Source organism: Gorilla gorilla, chromosome 11, assembly GCF_029281585.2.
Source record: "Gorilla gorilla gorilla isolate KB3781 chromosome 11, NHGRI_mGorGor1-v2.1_pri, whole genome shotgun sequence".
Taxonomy (NCBI): Eukaryota; Metazoa; Chordata; class Mammalia; order Primates; family Hominidae; genus Gorilla; species Gorilla gorilla.
In genome coordinates this window covers 61,153,481-61,170,593 of record NC_073235.2, presented here as the reverse complement: position 1 = coordinate 61,170,593, position 17,113 = coordinate 61,153,481, and the positions used below count along the sequence as shown (strand labels likewise).

Genomic DNA, 17,113 nt, shown 5'->3' with positions numbered 1-17,113 from the left:
TTGGATAAGTGTTCCATCAAATGTACTGCTGGGGCCCCCAAATGGGAGGGTTGCCTAGTGACAGATTTTTAGTGGCTTATATTAATAGGCATAGCTCACAGCATTCTTTTGGGGGAGTTATCAGCCAAACCTAAATCATCACACACATCAGAATAATCAGAACTCAAGTTTCCCAAAATGAGGTTCATGTAACACCAGTGGTGGTAGACAAGATAAATTTTGGTGGTATGTAGGCATTTTTTTTTTTTTTGAGATGGGGTCTCCCTCTGTCACCCAGGCTGAAGTGCAGTGGTGCAATCATAGCTCACTGCAGCCTTGACTTCTTGTGCTCAAGTGATCCTCCCGCCTCAGCCTCCTGAGTAGCTGGGATTACAAGTGCATGCCACCATGCCCAGCTAATTAAAAACAATTTGATTTTTTTTATGTTTAATAGTTAATTGTTCATTTTTATGGTTACTAAAAAAGTATATGAGAAAACCATCACTTGCCCAAAGTTTATGGCAAGTGATGGTTTTCTCCTTTTAGAGTAGTAATAGAAAGTCCTTTGGCAAATTTAAAGCAATGATGAAAAACACTTCGTAGAAGTTCAGCTGAAACTCGAATTATTAAATATGAAAACCACTGGCAATGTGGTTGAGTGTAATGCTAATGGCCCCTTACCAGCTGTATGATCTTCAGCAAGTTAGTCTTCCAAGTTTGCTTCAGGATATGTTAAATGGGCTGTTAGTACAGATGTCACACATGTGCTGTGAGGGTTAGATGATAATGTATATGGTACTCTGAGCACATAGTCAGCAGTCAATAAAGTGACCTGTTGGTATTTCAGTGCAAGAATCAGCATCAGGTGGACAACCGAACACTGGCCAGGGATTAATGATTGGAACAGTTACGGGACTGTGTGGTCATCACTTCTGATACTCATGGACTTCAAAGGACATAACCTTAAACAAGTGTGCGCAGGCAAAAGACATACTCTGGCAAAAAGAAAAACCTCACATCTGACTTTCCAAGTTTAAGATCTCAATGGTAACACTCCAAATCTATCCCTCTCTTCTAGGCAAACTCCGCACCCTAAACCCCAGCTGCTAAATTTTCAGGTCGTGTGGCAGCAAGGGATGGAGGGAGAATGGGGAGTAGTACCAAGTGGCTCTCACTTGACTGTATGCTGCAATCACCCAGGGAGCTTTTCAAGAATATTGATGTCTGGACACCACCTCTGTGGTTTTGAGTGGTCAGGGTGGGGTCCAGGTGACTCTTAATGTGCAATCAGGGTAAGGAAACCCTTGTTTAGCTCACTGACATTGGCTCAGTTCAGCCCTGACCCTCTGGAACAGGGTGAAAGTGGGCTGAATTCTATATGCTACTTAGTGACGTAAGGACAGCAATAAAAAGTCAATTTTGTTTTAGCAGAGCTTGTTTATTCCCACACCTTGAAGGAATAGTAGGCTTTGTTTTTTCATCAATGATGCACTTTTGTATCATTCAGGCTGTGTCTGCAGTTTCTTTTCTCTGGTCTCAAGGGAGGAGTCTTAAACGGCATTAGATCTTCTGCCCAGTCCCCGTGTACAGGCCTCTTTCTGGCTCTTGTTAGGTCTGATTGGAGACCCAGGTGAGTTATTTTCAACCCAAATTTGGATCCGTTTTTGAAATGCTGCCTGTTACAGCATTACCCCAAACTAATGCAGCCACTAAAAGAAAGTTATTGTCAGTTGGCTTGGGCTGGCTCCGATTCCCTTGTTTTCCTGATTCCCCAACTGAGAGCCTTCAGCTTCAACCCAGATCTGAAGATACCAGGTTCAGGGAAGTCAGTGATTGGAAACTGAAGTGGTTACGTCCCAGAAGTCCTGATGCCAGTTCCTCAGGAACATCTGGCGACCTCTGCCGTCTAACAAGGGCTGTCTGCTGAGCTCCGCCAGGTATGAGGCAGCCAGGGATCAGTAGCTGGGCAGTCGACTCCGCAAGCTGGCTCGGGTGTTCTTCGGAAGGCACCCCAGAAGGGCTCCCGGCTTGCAGATCTTAGGAACCTTCATGCTCGCACTGGTATTTCCATTTCACTTTGGATGCTCATCTTGGGCTGCTGTCCATTCGGCAAGAAAACGCAGCTTTCTCTTGGGTGTCTTTCCATATACTCACAAATATAAGTACAAATGTTTTAATTTGTGATTTGTATTACACTTGCAGGGTATATTGAGCTAAGACAACACTTCTGGGTTTGACTTGCCGTGGGGGTTAGTTCCTAGTTTTCCTAGTACAGCTACAGGTAAACTAGTTCCTAGTTTTCCACGATGGCACTTAACCAATGTGGCATTTCCATATTTACACCACCAAAGATCCAGGAGCTAGGGCTGAAGGGTGGAAACTGCAAGACCTGAGAAGGCCTCAGACTTTGGGCCTGGTGTCCCTCATTGTCTCCACAGATGGAGAAAAGCTCCCAAGTAATGCTGTGTGGTGCTATGGGGACCTCTGCCTACCCTACTGTGGGGCTTCTTTCCCCTACCCCATTCCTAATCCAGGAATTACTCAACAAGATCATAATTTAGAATTTGTTTTATTATATTGGTGCCAACCAAATAAATGCCCAACCACTGTTCTTATGAAGTTACTGAGTTCTTAAAAATGATGCCTAAAAAAGGTATCAATTTAGTTATATCAATTTAGTTATGGCCAGGCTGCCATATATAACTTGTCTTAGGTGAAGAGTGATGATATGTACATATGGGTCTGAGAAAAACATGAAAGAACTGTGAAGGGTACTAGATTTAAAATAGATTCCAAGAAATAAAAATACCTAGATTGTCAGAGAAGGAAAGTTCATAGCTTAATTCTTTGGTCCATCTCACAAAGTATATATAAAACTAGGAAAAGTCCAAAATAGTTGGGATATATTTAAGCTGTTTCCAACATGCAGTTAGATTTGTGTTTATTAAATCTGCTTTTCCATATACATACAGAAAATTTAAAAAGAATAGAGAACGCATTTCCAAGGATGAAATTTCCACATTTATTTTTCTTTTATGTGAATAGAAAATGGCAGTGAAGTGTCCTATGAACGAGGCGAGGAATGGGCATGGCGCTGCGGTACCAGCCTGGACGTTGTGCTTCCAAAGTACACTATGCGTGGTGGAGACAAAGGGTGTCGCGGTTTGCTTTTAATTGCTCACAGTTCCTTGGGCTTCTCATTTGTTTTTGAAGTTGTCAGTTTCTTCAAATCTCTTTTCAAGTCACACATTGCATTACAAATGATGGCACTTAACCAATGTGGCATTTCCATATTTACACCAACAAAAGAAATTTACAAGACATAATAGCATACAATCTTGACATTTAGTAACAGCAATAAAACATGGGCATCCATTTTATTTTTTCTGTACAAACTATCAGAACATAACTTTATTCACATTAAAAAAATCATCTTTAATTTGATTTGACCTACACATCCCCCATTTCATTTCACCCATTTCTCAAACCTCTCATCACGTCACCCACACCTTCACCAGACTACAAAATCTATAAGTAATTAGATCTAACACCTAAATAGAGCTTAGAAAGTCCTCTCCCAAACGTTTCCTCACTTCCCTGATAATTCCTCAAAAAAGAAAAAAAACACACACTTCACTCATTCCTTCCACTTCACTTTCACATTTCAATCATCAAATCAGCAAGATGGACTTTTCACCTCAATCCAAACAAGGTTAGAAAGAGAGAGTTCCTCTGTTGGGCATCTTGATGCTACACCCATGAGTCTGGGGACCCTGGGTACTGTTCTGCTCTATAAGAAGGTCGTTTAGTGGAATAAAAGTCTACATAATTTGTGGTCGATTTCAGTCCGTACTGTGTTGAGTAATCAGTAGAAGCTGGAAAGTGAACTCGGTCATCAAAATAAGGATCTTCATAGCTATGAGGAGACTGCAAATACAGTCTGTATGCATCAAAGTTCTTTCTGTTGGATTCATCTTGACTATAATACAGCTGTTGATGCTGTTGACAAAATGAAAAGGCAAATAAATAAAAGCAATTTTTTAAAAAGACATGTGTTAGGAAAATTAATGTGGGCTTCCTGCTTCATATTTTTAAAGCAATATTCAATATTTGCAGTTTAAGGTTAAAAGCTGTTTCTGGTGCACACTATGTGTTTACTATTGGACTCTAAGGATTTTAAGCTGCATTCTCAGGCAGGCTGCTGAGTTTCCTGTCCTAAGACCTCTAGAGAAGCAGGTGCCTCAAGAAAGCCTGAGATCTCAGGGCAGGTGGCCCCAGAAACCTCCCCTCCTTACTGGAGGCCCTGCTGTGTGCTCAGCTGTGGAGGCACCTGTTACCTGGGCATGCCGAATGAGAGGATGGTCTTGATATTTGGTTTGACACAGGGGAATTATTAGCACATCACTAATTTAGTCAAGGATTGGGTTTCTGGGCCTTGGATAATTGTATAATTACCGAACCATCTTTTAGAACATTTACTTCAGATATGGAGTCCACCCCTACATTTTAAAAGATGTATGTGGCTAGGTGAACAACAGTCACACTTTGGAAACTCTGCTGTAAGTTGTAATATTAAAGGAATAAGCAATCTCAAGGCAGAAGAATAGTAAAATTAGGAGACACACGTGAGCAAATATGGTTCTAGAGGAAAAGGCTTCCCCAAGCCAGGGCTAAGTCCATCTGTAAGTGGGCAAGGCCAGGCACACGTGGGCACCCACACAGGGCACACTGCTCTCCATTTCCTTTTGTTCAGTCTTAGCTTTGACCTCACACTAATTTCTTCAAATTGTGATGGTTATTATGTCTATGTTCTTGATTATGCCCAAATCCCCCTACTTAGTAAGATGTAACAAATTTACCACATAGAAACCAATGTCATGTCCTGGAACTCAATGCATTCTAACATTATAAGGATTTCAGAGCTAAATTCTCCTTTCAAGCCAGAGTTATAATTCTGGTCTATTTTTCCTGACTAAAAAACTATAGCATAAATTATGAATAACTTGGAAAGTTCTTTTTCTTCCACCTACAGAGAAAATATGACGAGAAGGAGAGGTCTTAGAACACATCCTTATCTGAAGGACAGGATACAGTCTTGTTTTAGGAAACTCCAGCTGCTCTGTGTCATTGAAAGGGAAGAGGAGAGACCAGATGGTCCAAGTTCGCCATGGCACTGGGAAGGACCTGAGACTGACTGCAGGCCCTTCATGAAAGCAAAGCCTGGGTGTGTTATAACCGCCAGTCCCACTCTCCCACAGTGAGGTCCATCCCGGCAGGGGCTGAGTCCACCTTGACCACTGAGACAAACAGACCTGGTGATGGACTCAGTGTTTTTAAATTGTGGAGCTTGGACAGGGAGGGGCGAGATGGAGAACGAGGTATACGCAAAAGAGAACAATGTGATGAGGGCATGAAGTGTGCTTACCAACCTTCCCTCACCCAGAGGCTGGAAGAGATTTTAGAGCTTAACAGAAAAAGAGTGGGAAAAGGACACTGCTGGGCAAAAGACATGAACTAAAGACTTCTCGGCTGTCCCCATCAGTGGCACGGTGGTCTCAGCAGTACCGATGTGGATACTCAAGAACGTGAGGCTACCATGGAAATGCTTTGCTTAAACCACACGTGAGTTTCCAAGGAGTGAAGATCCCCAGGGAAAGCATCTAGGACCCTGCCGTGTTGGCCCAGCTCTGGGAAGTCAATCGACGTGGACCCCTTACTGTGTTAACTGCTAATCAGCCTTCTGTAAAAATGATATTGCAAATTCACCTGTAGCCGTCTATTTTGTTCTCTTGCTGGTGAGGAATAGGAACTGATGTAAATTGGTGAAGGTTTGCTGGAGCCTGTAAGAAAATATTTTATGAAATTAAAACTAGTGCTTATTACTCTGGTCCATTAGGCTGGGTGGTCTCCCCTGCACTAGGGCTAGCACTGTCCCCGACAGGGCCTGTCTTCCCCAGTGCCGATGCAGGCTGGGAGAGGTAGCAGCTCAGGGCCCCTGGATCTGGCCTGGCTGCTGCTTACCTCAGGGCTGGTGGGGGCTAATAGCAAAACTATGGCAAAAACAGGCCGCGTGTGTTTCCCCAAAAAGCAATGCCAGTGCAGAGCCCATGCGCAAAGGTTCCTGCTCAAGCTCTGCTCATATGTGGGAGGGTTTCTCCAGCTGGCTTTGGACAGCAGCACGGGATCCTGAGCTGAGGAACACTCCTTTTTCAGGGCTCTGAGCTACAGCAGTGGGTCAGAGAGGAGAAGCGAAACACAATATTCGAACAAGCCCCATGCCTTCCAAACAACTGGGATTCAAAATATCAGGTCAAGGAAGGAGCAACAATGGAGGCACAGTCTTGTACCTGGCATATTTAAGTATGTTTTAATACAAAAGGAACTTGGTAATAATGAGATAATTGTCTTCAAAAGTCCATAGTAGACTCCTGATGATGTTACCCTTCCATTATTGTTAAGGCTAGCAAAGATTTTTATTTTTTTAATGAGGAAAATGAAACATACTTGAGGCAAATTAGTTTATTGAAGCAAGCGAAGAAGATACAGAAGGGCATGCATGCTAAAGAGGCGATCTGTAAGATAAAGCAGGCTGCTGCAAATCGGAAGCAACCATGCACTTCAGTTGGTATGTGCATTTCCTTTTGCACAGAGCTTGGTGTTGAAATGTAGCATCTGCAATTTTCTGAGCTATTAATTGCCATAGTAACAACAGTCGATTAGTAAATAGTCCTGTGAAATCACAATTTCAAAGACAACAGTACAATGGAGACTGCCCCCCCAGCAGGAGTAAAGCTGCCACCAGCTTTTATTTATTTTTAATAGACAGGTTTGAGAAAAGAGTACTTTTTGTGGGGTAGCTCACACTGACTTATTTGGAATATCTAAAGTAGTTATAATCGCCAGACGGTTGAGAATGGGAACAGTATGAAATCTTAGTAACCCTTTGGGCTGGTATCCTTTAAATAAATTGTATGCACAGCTTTCTGAATAGGATATAAAAATACTAACACTATGTAACATTATTTTTGTTATTCTTAAAAAATAATCACTTTGAGAAGAATCACATTATACCTTTTGCTATTTATTCAAACTCTTCTCCATGAAAATGTAAATGAAATTGATCTCCATTCTCTGGTTTGAATTTAAGAGATGAGCCAGTCTAGAAGATGTGGCCCCTGCAAAGTGACACTGGGCTGACGGTTCTGACGCATGTGGAAAACACAGAGACTGCTCGAGCCAGGAGGGGACGGAGCAAAGGGACTGTGCCAGTGAGCAGCCAGAAATGATTTATTTGGATACAGCCCTCTTTTTATTTGTGCCCACCGTACAACTACATACATACATACATACAAACAAGTACATGCTTGTTTTACTTTAAACAAGCAGAAAAGGCAACAATCCCCAAAGTAGGAAAGGGAATGACTGGAACATGGTTTGCTGCTGGGGGACTGTCTCAATACAAGCACAGGCTACTTCCCAGGCCACTGGCCAAGTGCCTGGAAATGCGGCTTTTCAAGAGACTGTATCACACACCCAACTGGCGTCTTACCAGGGTACAGGCCTTTATGTGTGGCATCCCCTTGGCTATTGTAATACTGCATAGGTGGCTGGGTCCTATCGTATTCAGAGCGAGGGTCTCTGATTCCTAACAGTGCTGGTGAGGAAGAGGTGCTGCCGACTGAAGGGAGAGGCAAAGGAGGAGAGAAAGAGGGGAAGAGAAATCAGCATCAGTATCTGTGGAAAATCCTCTCCAGAAACACAAAGGTCAGTAACTAGAAATGACACACAGCTGGTGCTGAAAATATCTCAGAGGTGCTGGGAGTGGAAGAGCAGCTAGACCCAAGTACTGCAAGTGCTACCTGCATGCAGGCCTGCCACTGCACAAATCAGCAAAGTCAACACCGGGGCTCACTCTCAAGCTGGAGGGCAAGCTGCCCGGCTAAAGAGGCACAGTGTAGAGATCATGCAGCTTTCCCCACTAGTCTGTCTCAATGTCTTGACTAGGCGTTTGAAACTGAGTGATAATAACTTACTAGCCATGCAAGAGTTATACTTGTTATTTTATGATCCCAGTTCAGTTGCTTGCAAAATACCCACCTATTATCCTTTATGTATAGCTCTTCAGCCAACAGAAGTTTTATGGCATGTTTTGATTTCTAATTATTTCCAAAATATCCACATTTCTAAACATGTTTGAATAAAAGCACCCATTCTGTAAAATTTATAATTCTTTTTATGGTGATCAAGGAAACAATTTAAACCCAGTAAGCCTGGCTCATTAGGAAGCGCACATGGTGCTAAGCCCTGACCTCAGAAAGGCCCAGAGGACTGTTTTACCCCAGCTTCAGCCAACATCTAATAACACCGTATCTATCCTTAGGACTCTTTTTGGACACTGTGGCACAGAAGGAAGAGAGAAACATTTCACATTTTTTCTTTTTCTTATTAAAAAAATCATCTTGCTTCCCCTAAAGTTAATTTCAAATTAGAGTGGCCACTTATTCACTTGATACACTCGAAAGCAACAGCCCCCCCAAACCTTGACACCAGTGGTTTTGCATAAATTGATGCTTTCAGAGGAAGACTGACAATGAAATACTTTTCCTAAAAAGTCACCTCACTGACATAGGATTGCTCAGTGTTAAACATGTAAGCATGTATGGACAATGTCTATGTGCTGCTCACCTTGCTTACTTTCCAGAAGGTAGTAGGACAGAAAGCATACCCGCCTGCCTCCAATGACATTAGCAAGGCATAAGACATGCCCGGAAGCAGATTCCACACTAGTGTGAAGGGATGCATTATCAGCCCTTAGAATAACTGGAGAAGCAGAAGTGGAGTATTCCCTACCACTGACTAGAATCCCAAAAGGCACCTAGGAATTTGAATGGGGCTAGCCAACACTGTCCAGCAGGTATATTTAAGGGGTCCTGAAAACAAGGTCACTATTCAGTAACTATGTGCTAATGATCCAGGGGTGTGCAATCTTTTGGCTTCCTTGGGCCACATTGAAGATTAATAATTATCTTGGGCCACACATAAAATACACTAACATTGACAATAACTGAGGAACTAAAAAAAAAAAAAATCACCAAAAAAATCTCATAATGTTTTAAGAAAATTTACAAATTTGTGTTGGGCCGCAAAGCCATCCTGGGACGCATAAAACCCATGGGCCGCAGATTGGACAAGCTCGTACTAATCTAAAATTATCCTTTGCTTGTCTATGTGCCTTTTGTTATAGAGCCACACATCTTAATTTCCCTGGCACCTCTATTCCCAAGACCCTAAAAGGTTCTGAGCATTTTTCTAAAAGAAAGCAGTTCAGGTTATACCTGGGAGCTTAGCAAGGATGTTAAAAACCAGACACGTAGGTTTCTTTCAAGAAAGCAACCCATAATTTAAAAACTAAGATATATACCATATACAACAAGCACAGACAATTAAAAAAAATTCTAGTTCAAGTGGGGACATCCAATTATGTGGCAAAAACCACTGGCCATGTATATTCGTCTTTTTGGCCACATTTGTCCACATGAGAAATAAGACTGCCAGCAGTAGCACTGCTGAATAAAATAGATAATATTTAACAGTCCAAATGGGTGACTTAAAGCCAAATAAAAATAAGATACTTATTATTTTTCCTTTCTCATTTTGGAAAGAATTAGATTTATAGGACTGATTGGCTTGGCAGTAATAATCTGCCCTTACATGTAAAAAAATTTAGTCTGAATCTCAAAACATTCTTTCCATCAAGTTAAACATTACAAAGAAGTAGGTAGTATGGTTGCCAGGATTCCCAACTTAAAAATCAAAAGGAATTCCTACAGACCCACACTGTAAGGCCTGCTTCCATTAGCAGCAGATGCTGGGGGTCTGCAGAGGAAGGAGGTTTAACTGGAAAGCAGGCAGCTCTCCCAGGTTGCGGATCTGAAGACCTTAAAGGTCCTCTGTTAAAGGACCCTGCTTCTAAAAGGTTTCACTAAGAAAACTGAAAAAAATTCACTTTGGAGGAGATTCCAACCTTATGGCCAGCTGGCATACAGGGCAGCCACTTTCAGGCATAACCCAGTGTGTCTCGAAGTGTGGCCCTCCACTCTCAGGCACCCCGATCTCCTGTCCAGTCTGTCAACTGCAGGTTTCAGGGCCCCTTCTCACACTTAGTGAGGCAGACTTGAGGGCAGGGCCTGGGGCGCTGTTGCTGATGTAAAATTGTATACACTTTTAAAAAGGAAGGAAGAAAGTGGGCTTGTGGTTTATAATGGTGTGTGATTCCTACAGAAGGTTCTCTGCTGCATGGGTAGTGTTGGAGATGACAGGCTTAACCAGCTTATGTTTGATCTCTGGCTGGGGAACAATGTTCTGTCACACAAAGGTTCTCGCCAAGGAGTGGCATTTTCCCACTGACCTGACTGAATGATGGGTGACATCTGTTGGTTGGTGGTAGACAAGGAAGGATGTGATTTGAATCGGTCTCGCTCCAATGTCGACACAGGTGTAATAAAATGGTTCTGATTCCACCCATCCTGCAGAGTTAAGAGAAAAAGAAACCTCTCAAAATGAATAATGACATTTCATTACAATAAATGATTATGAGTGTGTGCTCTGATGAATGCTAATTATGCCAGAGCTATTCTTGTAGGTTACCTTTTTATAAATGCTCCGGAGGTCCCGATATTGCCATAATGTATTCAAGACCTGGGCTGCTGCCTTCACCACTTTCAGAGATGATCTAGGTAGAGAGCAAGGATATTAATGAATGTGGGTGACACAGCCTCAGCCCCACTCAGAGGGGTGCAGGATGAAAATCAGTGGCCAACAGGCCATCGCTCTCAGGGCCACAGGGATGGAGGCTACTGCAGGACACACCACAAAGGGACCAGGTGTGCCTGGGAGTCGATCAGGTTCGGAACTGGCAAGAGGTGGCAAGAACTGAAGTGAGGCCATCAGGCAGTGAGCTCTGTGGAGCAGCTGTGGCCGGGACGAACCTGAGCTGAGGATCTCTGTAGGTGTCAATCCCAATCTCCCTCCGTATCTTTACTGAGGGCCACTGATCTCACTGGGGCTCTGGGATTCATGCAACCATGACTCTACATTCTGAGTGTCTGGAGACCCTCCCAAGTGAGTATATTTTATCCCTCCTTCTTTATTAAGCCTTCATCTAAATACCTCCATTGCCTTATCATTCATACCTCTAAGTAGACTAATGTGCGTTCTAATGTTGAATTTGGAAAACATGGTCACGGATATTATTTCCCCTCTCTGAGGACATTTTGCAAATGCTGGTGCTCTGCTTAAGCATAGCCGACCACGAGTCACTGGATTCACCTTGGGAGCTGCTGCTGTAAGTCAGTGGCCTCACCAGTAACTGAAGAGGGGACTTCCTGCCTCAGCTAAGGCCCTCAGATCTCTACATTTGGGTGGTACTCATGGACCAGTGCTTGCAGAGTTAGCCCTAAGGACAACTGAACACTTCAATCTTAAGACTCCATTGACAGTTTGACTTCAAATGTATATACCCGATCTAAAATCTAGTTTTCTCTTCTACTCCTTATCTTCCCAATTAAACTCTCATGAAGTGGAGGAGGACAAGAGAGGGGAGTAGGTGGTGAGCTACTTCCTCAGCCCCTAACAACAGAACATGGGTTGCTAATGATTCTGAGGGTTTAGGTGAGCAGAGCCAGGTAAAGCCAACCCACTCAAAGCCTTTCTAACCTTTTTATTTCCAAATTGGACTATGGAACAGGCAATAGCTAAATACCCCAAAGAAATAAACACAGATGAAATTTCAGGCACCCAAGACAGCCTCTGGAAGACAGATTTGGGGGAGCAGGGCACTTGCCCCACATAGCCACCCTGTTCTCAGCTGGGCCCGGCCATTGCTGCTTTGTTCACCCGTCTGTCTTTAAGTGCTAGGCAGCAGGATGAGGCTCAAAAGGCAGATTCCGCAGCTGCCTGGGAGGATGACAACTGAAACACTCGACCAGGCAGGACCGTGCCCAGGATATGCCTTGACAAAAACAGACTACATATTTTCAGACACAAATTCCATGAGTGGAAACCTGACCCATAAGAAAAGCAAGGAAGATTCTTTGCTCTCCTTTGCAGCAAAACTCCTTGAAAGAGTTATGTACTTGCATCTCTAATTTCCACCATCCCATCTTCTCTTAAATATAGGACCTCCATATTGTTACATCCGAAGGTCAAGTTGCAGTCCTCATCCTGAGTCACTGTATTTCACCTTGGGAGCCGCTGCTCTAAGTCAGTAGCTTCACGGTTAAGTGCAGAGGGGATGCGGTGCCCTGCCTTGGCTAAGGCCGTCAGATCACCACGCTGGGGTGGGCCTCCTATACCCCTCACTGGCTCTGCTCCAGCCCCACCGGCTTCCCTCTGTTCCTCAAGCACACGAGGTCCTCTAGCTTCTCAGGGCTCTCTCACTTGATGTCCCCCTCTAACCGAAATGCTCTTCCCCCAGGGAGCTGCACTGTTCCTTCCCTGCCTCCTCCAGCTCTGTGCTCAAAAGGCACTGTCTCTGCAAGGCCTTCATTGACTAGCATTCCTCTCCCCAGCATGGCCCACCACCCACCCTGACATTATTATGCGCCCTGCCCCTCAGCACCACCCACCACGCTCCACGCGTTTCTGTTCGTTTGGCACCTTGTCCGCGTCTACCTCGCCCATGGAACGTAAGCTACCTCGGGTGGGGCTGTCACGCGACCTGTCTGCTGCTGCAAGCCCAGCATAGAGAACAGCGTCTGGCACACAGCAGGCAGGCAGTAAGTACTTGTGAAAGAAGTTAAGTGTGTGGAGCTAGGAGACAATTTGATTTTGTCCAGGACTTTCCGAATCTCTGGTTTTGAAAAACAGATTAGACTGGGTAGCAATTTTCTTAATATGCAAAGGTTCTGGCACTGGCTCAGCATCTCAGCCTCTTCTTATGCTGCTCACAAGTGCAGGCTGTCCAGCGACATTTTAAGAGCATAAGTGATTATGGTTCCACTCACTCCCCTTCCCAGCCCTCCCCACCCCCTATAACCATTTATTACTAATTAAATAGAAAAAAATACATTTAAAAAAAGGACTGAAAGGAAATATTACTGCTGATAGGTGTGGTTTCTGGGAGATGAGAATATGGTTTTAGATTATTCTTATATTTTAGAAACTCCTTCAAAAGTATAAAGATGAGATGTGAGTTCCAGCACTGTCATTTGGCCAATTAATAAATATTCACCAAACACCTGTTATGAGCAGGCCAGGCTTATTCTAGATGCCAAGGATATAGCAGTGAACCAAAATAAAAATCTCTGCAATGGAAGAGTCAGGTATAAGAGGAAGACATAAGTTCCATAGCAAGGGGAAATCAGCGCTATGGAGAGAGCAAAGCAGGGGGTTTGGAGGAGAGGGCTGCCATGCTACTGTGGCTCAGGGAGGTCGCTGTCCTGCTGTTCTGAGATGGCACCAGGCATCCTACTTACCATTTCTCTGATCTGATACTAAGGCAAACTGATAGTCACCGCTACAGCTCCATGACAAGCAGCCTTCAATTTTTACCACTGATTCTCTAGTCCTTCCTTCGTGCTTCATCAGTGAGGTGTCATGCAGAAGCAAAGGGAAATGCGCCATCCAAGCCTGGGGCACATCCTGAGGCCACACAGCAGCCCTGCTGCAGAGCAGTAATTTTAATACTTTCTGGGTATGTGGCAGAAAACTCAATTCCAGAACTGGGGATTCAAGAAGACGTTCCTGCAGAACAGGCACTCAGGCCTGGAGCAGAGAGACAAGGGCACAAGGGAAATGGTGCCCCCTAGATTTTTCTCATCCTGGCATTTCCAATTCTTCCAGGAGTTGGCACGACCAGTTGTGGCTTTAGGGACTGCTATGGTCTGAAAGTCTGTGTCCCTTCCAAAGTTCATATGTTGAAATTCCAACCCCCAAGGTGATGGTATTAGGAGGTGGAGCCTTTGAGAGGTGATTAGATCATGTGGGTAGAGCTCTCATGAATGGCATTAGCACCCTTATAAAAACAGGCCTGAGACCTCTCCCTCCTTCTACCATGCAAGGACAGCTGAAAGGCACCATCTATCAACCAGAATCGGGGCCCTCACCAGACACCAAATCTGTTGGTTCCCTGATCTTGGATTTCCCGGCCTCTAGAACTGTGAGAAATAAATTTCTGTTGTTTATAAGCCACCCAGTTCACAACATTTTGTTACAGCAGAACAAACAGACTAAGACAGAGACAAATACCAATGTAGGAGTGAGGGTGTTACAATATAGTGAAAACCAAAAAAAGGCCCCATAACAGAAAACACTTCTCCCAGCATAGCAGGTTGTAAGTGCTGGAGACTGCTTAGCTTATCGGCATGTAAGAAATGCAAAAATAAATCCTTTCCAATAGGAAAGGTATCCTCAACAAAGGCCTCATCACAGGACAATCTCAGGAATAAGAGCACTACTTGCACCTCCTTGCCGCAGACTTGCCTGTCGCCCCTGCCTTTGGTTATGTTCACCAGCTTCTCTATGCCTCCTGAGTCGGCCAGGGCTTTTGCGTTCTCCATGTTTTTGCTGGTGACCTCGTGCAGAGCACAGCAGATGGCTGCCATGGTCTCATCAGACAAGACACTGGGGCCATTGCCGCCGGGGAGCCGGTTGACCAGGTCTCGCATGGCGTATTTGCCTGCCAACGGCAAAAGAGTAAATTCTACTTCCAGAAGGTACTAGGTTTTTGTTATTGTTGTTCAGATTCTGGTGGCATGCAATCTCTTAAAAATAAAACCCCCAAAGAGACAATAATAGGGGAAAAAATCAAAACCCACGGCAAAGAAGAAAAGGACAAATGTCATTATAAGGGGAAAGCTAACATTTATTGCAACGTCACTTGCAGAAATGATTCATCTATAAAACATTACTGTCAATTGCTGAAAGCAAATGTAAATCAATGCGTAAAATTGGGTAGACAAATCAAGTTGCTTTCGTTCAAGTATTTTCAGTAACACTGAGTAATGAAGGAATTATAATAGTAAATTTTATTCTCAATGGAATTCCTATGCATCACAAATACCTCAATTTCCTCTTAGAGCTTTTTAAAACTTACCTTTGAATCTGGACCAAGTCAGGCTGCCAAACAATACTTTTCGTTAGATCTTTCTGGATCTTAATGTATGAACTGGGTACAGTTACACATTTTTGTGTATAGAGCTGAGGTGTACAGCAACTCATCTGACAACGGTGGCAACATGTTAGTTTCTTTAAAAGATGACACAAGTAAAAGTTCTGGTATTAAAATTATAGGTATGTTATCTCCCAGGAATAATGCAATAATAATGAAATTCTTGCTAAGACAAGGCAAGGGGAGTTTCACAGTTATTGAGGTATTTATTTATAGATACTGAATTTTTCTTATTCCTCTCCAAAAAGAGATTACCTCTAGCTTTTTCAACTTCGATTACCAACTGACAAACTGTAAGTGCACTACAAACAAAAGAAATGAACTAAAGTGCAAGTAAACATCTTCTTAGTTTTCCGCTATGCTAATAATTGAGTGGATGTGAAATGGGTTTTTATAAAGGCCTGTTTATTTACAGTGGTAAGCAGAAGAAGACAGGTCTCAGCTACATGCTGTGTGATATACAGCACATCGGAGGGAAGGCTCTGGCTTGCTCACAACAAACACTGCTATGAAGAGTGGAAAAACAGTGCTGACACTGTAAGGCCACAAGATAAATGTAGTTTTCAGAGCAGATGATAAGTTAGCTCTGGTGATTTTGAATACTCATGAATGACCAAAAGGCCCATGACATGTAATTTGTCATTTTGCTAAGGCATAACTTTAAATTGCACTCCTGGGGGTTAGGCCGAGGCAGCTCGCTCTACCTATGAATGAGTGAGCCTGGCGGTCCCCTCAGGACTTGCAGCTCCAGACAGCAGGGTGGGTCCCACTCAGTTGAGTATGTAGTAACTTTTATGAAGTGATAAAACTTTGCTTCTTTGTGAAAAATGGCTCTGAAAAGAAAGTCCTTTGCTAGTGCTGATGATGAATGTGAAAAAAGAGGGAAGAGGTCAGAGAAGGGGAAGGTTCCTAGGAACTGAAGTACTGGGTAAATTAGAGCCAAATACTGAATCCAAGAGTGAGGCAGATCTCACAGGAAGACGGGAATAGGGAAACAAAAAAAAAAAACAGATTGATGGAACAGTTCAAGAGTGCTCCAGCCAGGTTAAAAAAAAAACAAAAAAAAAAACGCTCATCACTGGAGAGGCAGAAGGCCAGTGGAAGTTAAAAAGGGTTATTCACAGAAAACACAGAAATGCACTGAGAGGAAGTCAAGACTTGGAACACACATTCCTCTTGCCAAAGGTCTTAGCACTTCACAGTACCAGCTCAAGGCCTCCTGTCTACCTGTGTCTTTGTGTTGTGAAATATGACAGGCCACAGGATATACGTGTCAACCATTTATTTTTTAGCATTAAAAATGCCCAAATTATACATGCTTCTTATAAGAAATCCAAACAATACAGACATAAGAAAAATAAGTTTAAAGAATATCTCTCTTTAGGGACCTGAAGGATTTCTGTAAAGGAAGTGTGGGAACTGAGAGATATGGCACATCTACAAGAATCAGGCATGAGCTGGACCATGAACAAGGTGAGGAGGAACTTCCTTTCCTCTCCGTAGGGGGATGATTTGGCTTAAAGGAATGGTGTGTTAAGAGCAGGTTAATCTGGGCAACAATTCAAAATAGCAATTCTGTCAGGCACTGTGTGAAGGGCTTCCATTGTAAGTCATCACATTTAATCCTTACAGCAATTCTTTATGGTAAACATCATCGCCCTTGTTTCTCTCTCCTTCTCTCATGGCAGGTGTATTTTAAGTTTACTATAGATTCACATGAATCCACATAAGATTTTGTCCCATTTCCCCTCCTTCTCCCCTGACCTGTCACCAGCTTGGGACTTGGCATGGAGCTCTCTCATTTCCTCTTTACAGCAAATCCACAGTTAGGACAGCAGGCATCAACAGCTCCCCTTCAGAGATGAGGAGTTTCCTTTCATTTCCAATCTAGATAGAATTATGGAGGCTGAACGGGGTTATATAGGATACCCCAGGTTGCATGGCCAGTGAGCAGCACATCCTGGG

The 17,113-nt window shown here is 43.4% G+C and overlaps 1 protein-coding gene and 1 long non-coding RNA gene across 7 annotated transcripts in view; one reads left to right on the top strand and one right to left on the bottom strand.

Moving 5' to 3' along the window:
- The window catches only part of LOC134756645 (uncharacterized), a 116,697-nt gene that overhangs the window by 98,330 nt on the left and 1,254 nt on the right, over nucleotides 1-17,113 (top strand). Inside the window, exon 2 of the long non-coding RNA XR_010129587.1 lies at nucleotides 16,533-16,621. This is a non-coding gene — a long non-coding RNA (uncharacterized lncRNA). The remainder of the gene's footprint in view (nucleotides 1-16,532; nucleotides 16,622-17,113) is intronic.
- The window catches only part of PKP4 (plakophilin 4), a 224,596-nt gene continuing 210,460 nt past the window's right edge, over nucleotides 2,978-17,113 (bottom strand). For 4 of the 6 annotated variants that reach the window (XM_031008474.3, XM_063694857.1, XM_063694858.1 and 1 more), the window contains 6 exons: nucleotides 14,461-14,656; nucleotides 10,627-10,711; nucleotides 10,388-10,505; nucleotides 7,529-7,657; nucleotides 5,746-5,819; nucleotides 2,978-3,978 (listed from right to left, as the gene is read on the bottom strand). In XM_031008474.3, the coding sequence (XP_030864334.1) occupies nucleotides 3,730-3,978; nucleotides 5,746-5,819; nucleotides 7,529-7,657; nucleotides 10,388-10,505; nucleotides 10,627-10,711; nucleotides 14,461-14,656 (851 nt within the window). In that variant the 3' untranslated portion in view covers nucleotides 2,978-3,729. The remainder of the gene's footprint in view (nucleotides 3,979-5,745; nucleotides 5,820-7,528; nucleotides 7,658-10,387; nucleotides 10,506-10,626; nucleotides 10,712-14,460; nucleotides 14,657-17,113) is intronic. The other 2 variants (XM_055380205.2, XM_063694860.1) reach the window with 1 other exon arrangement.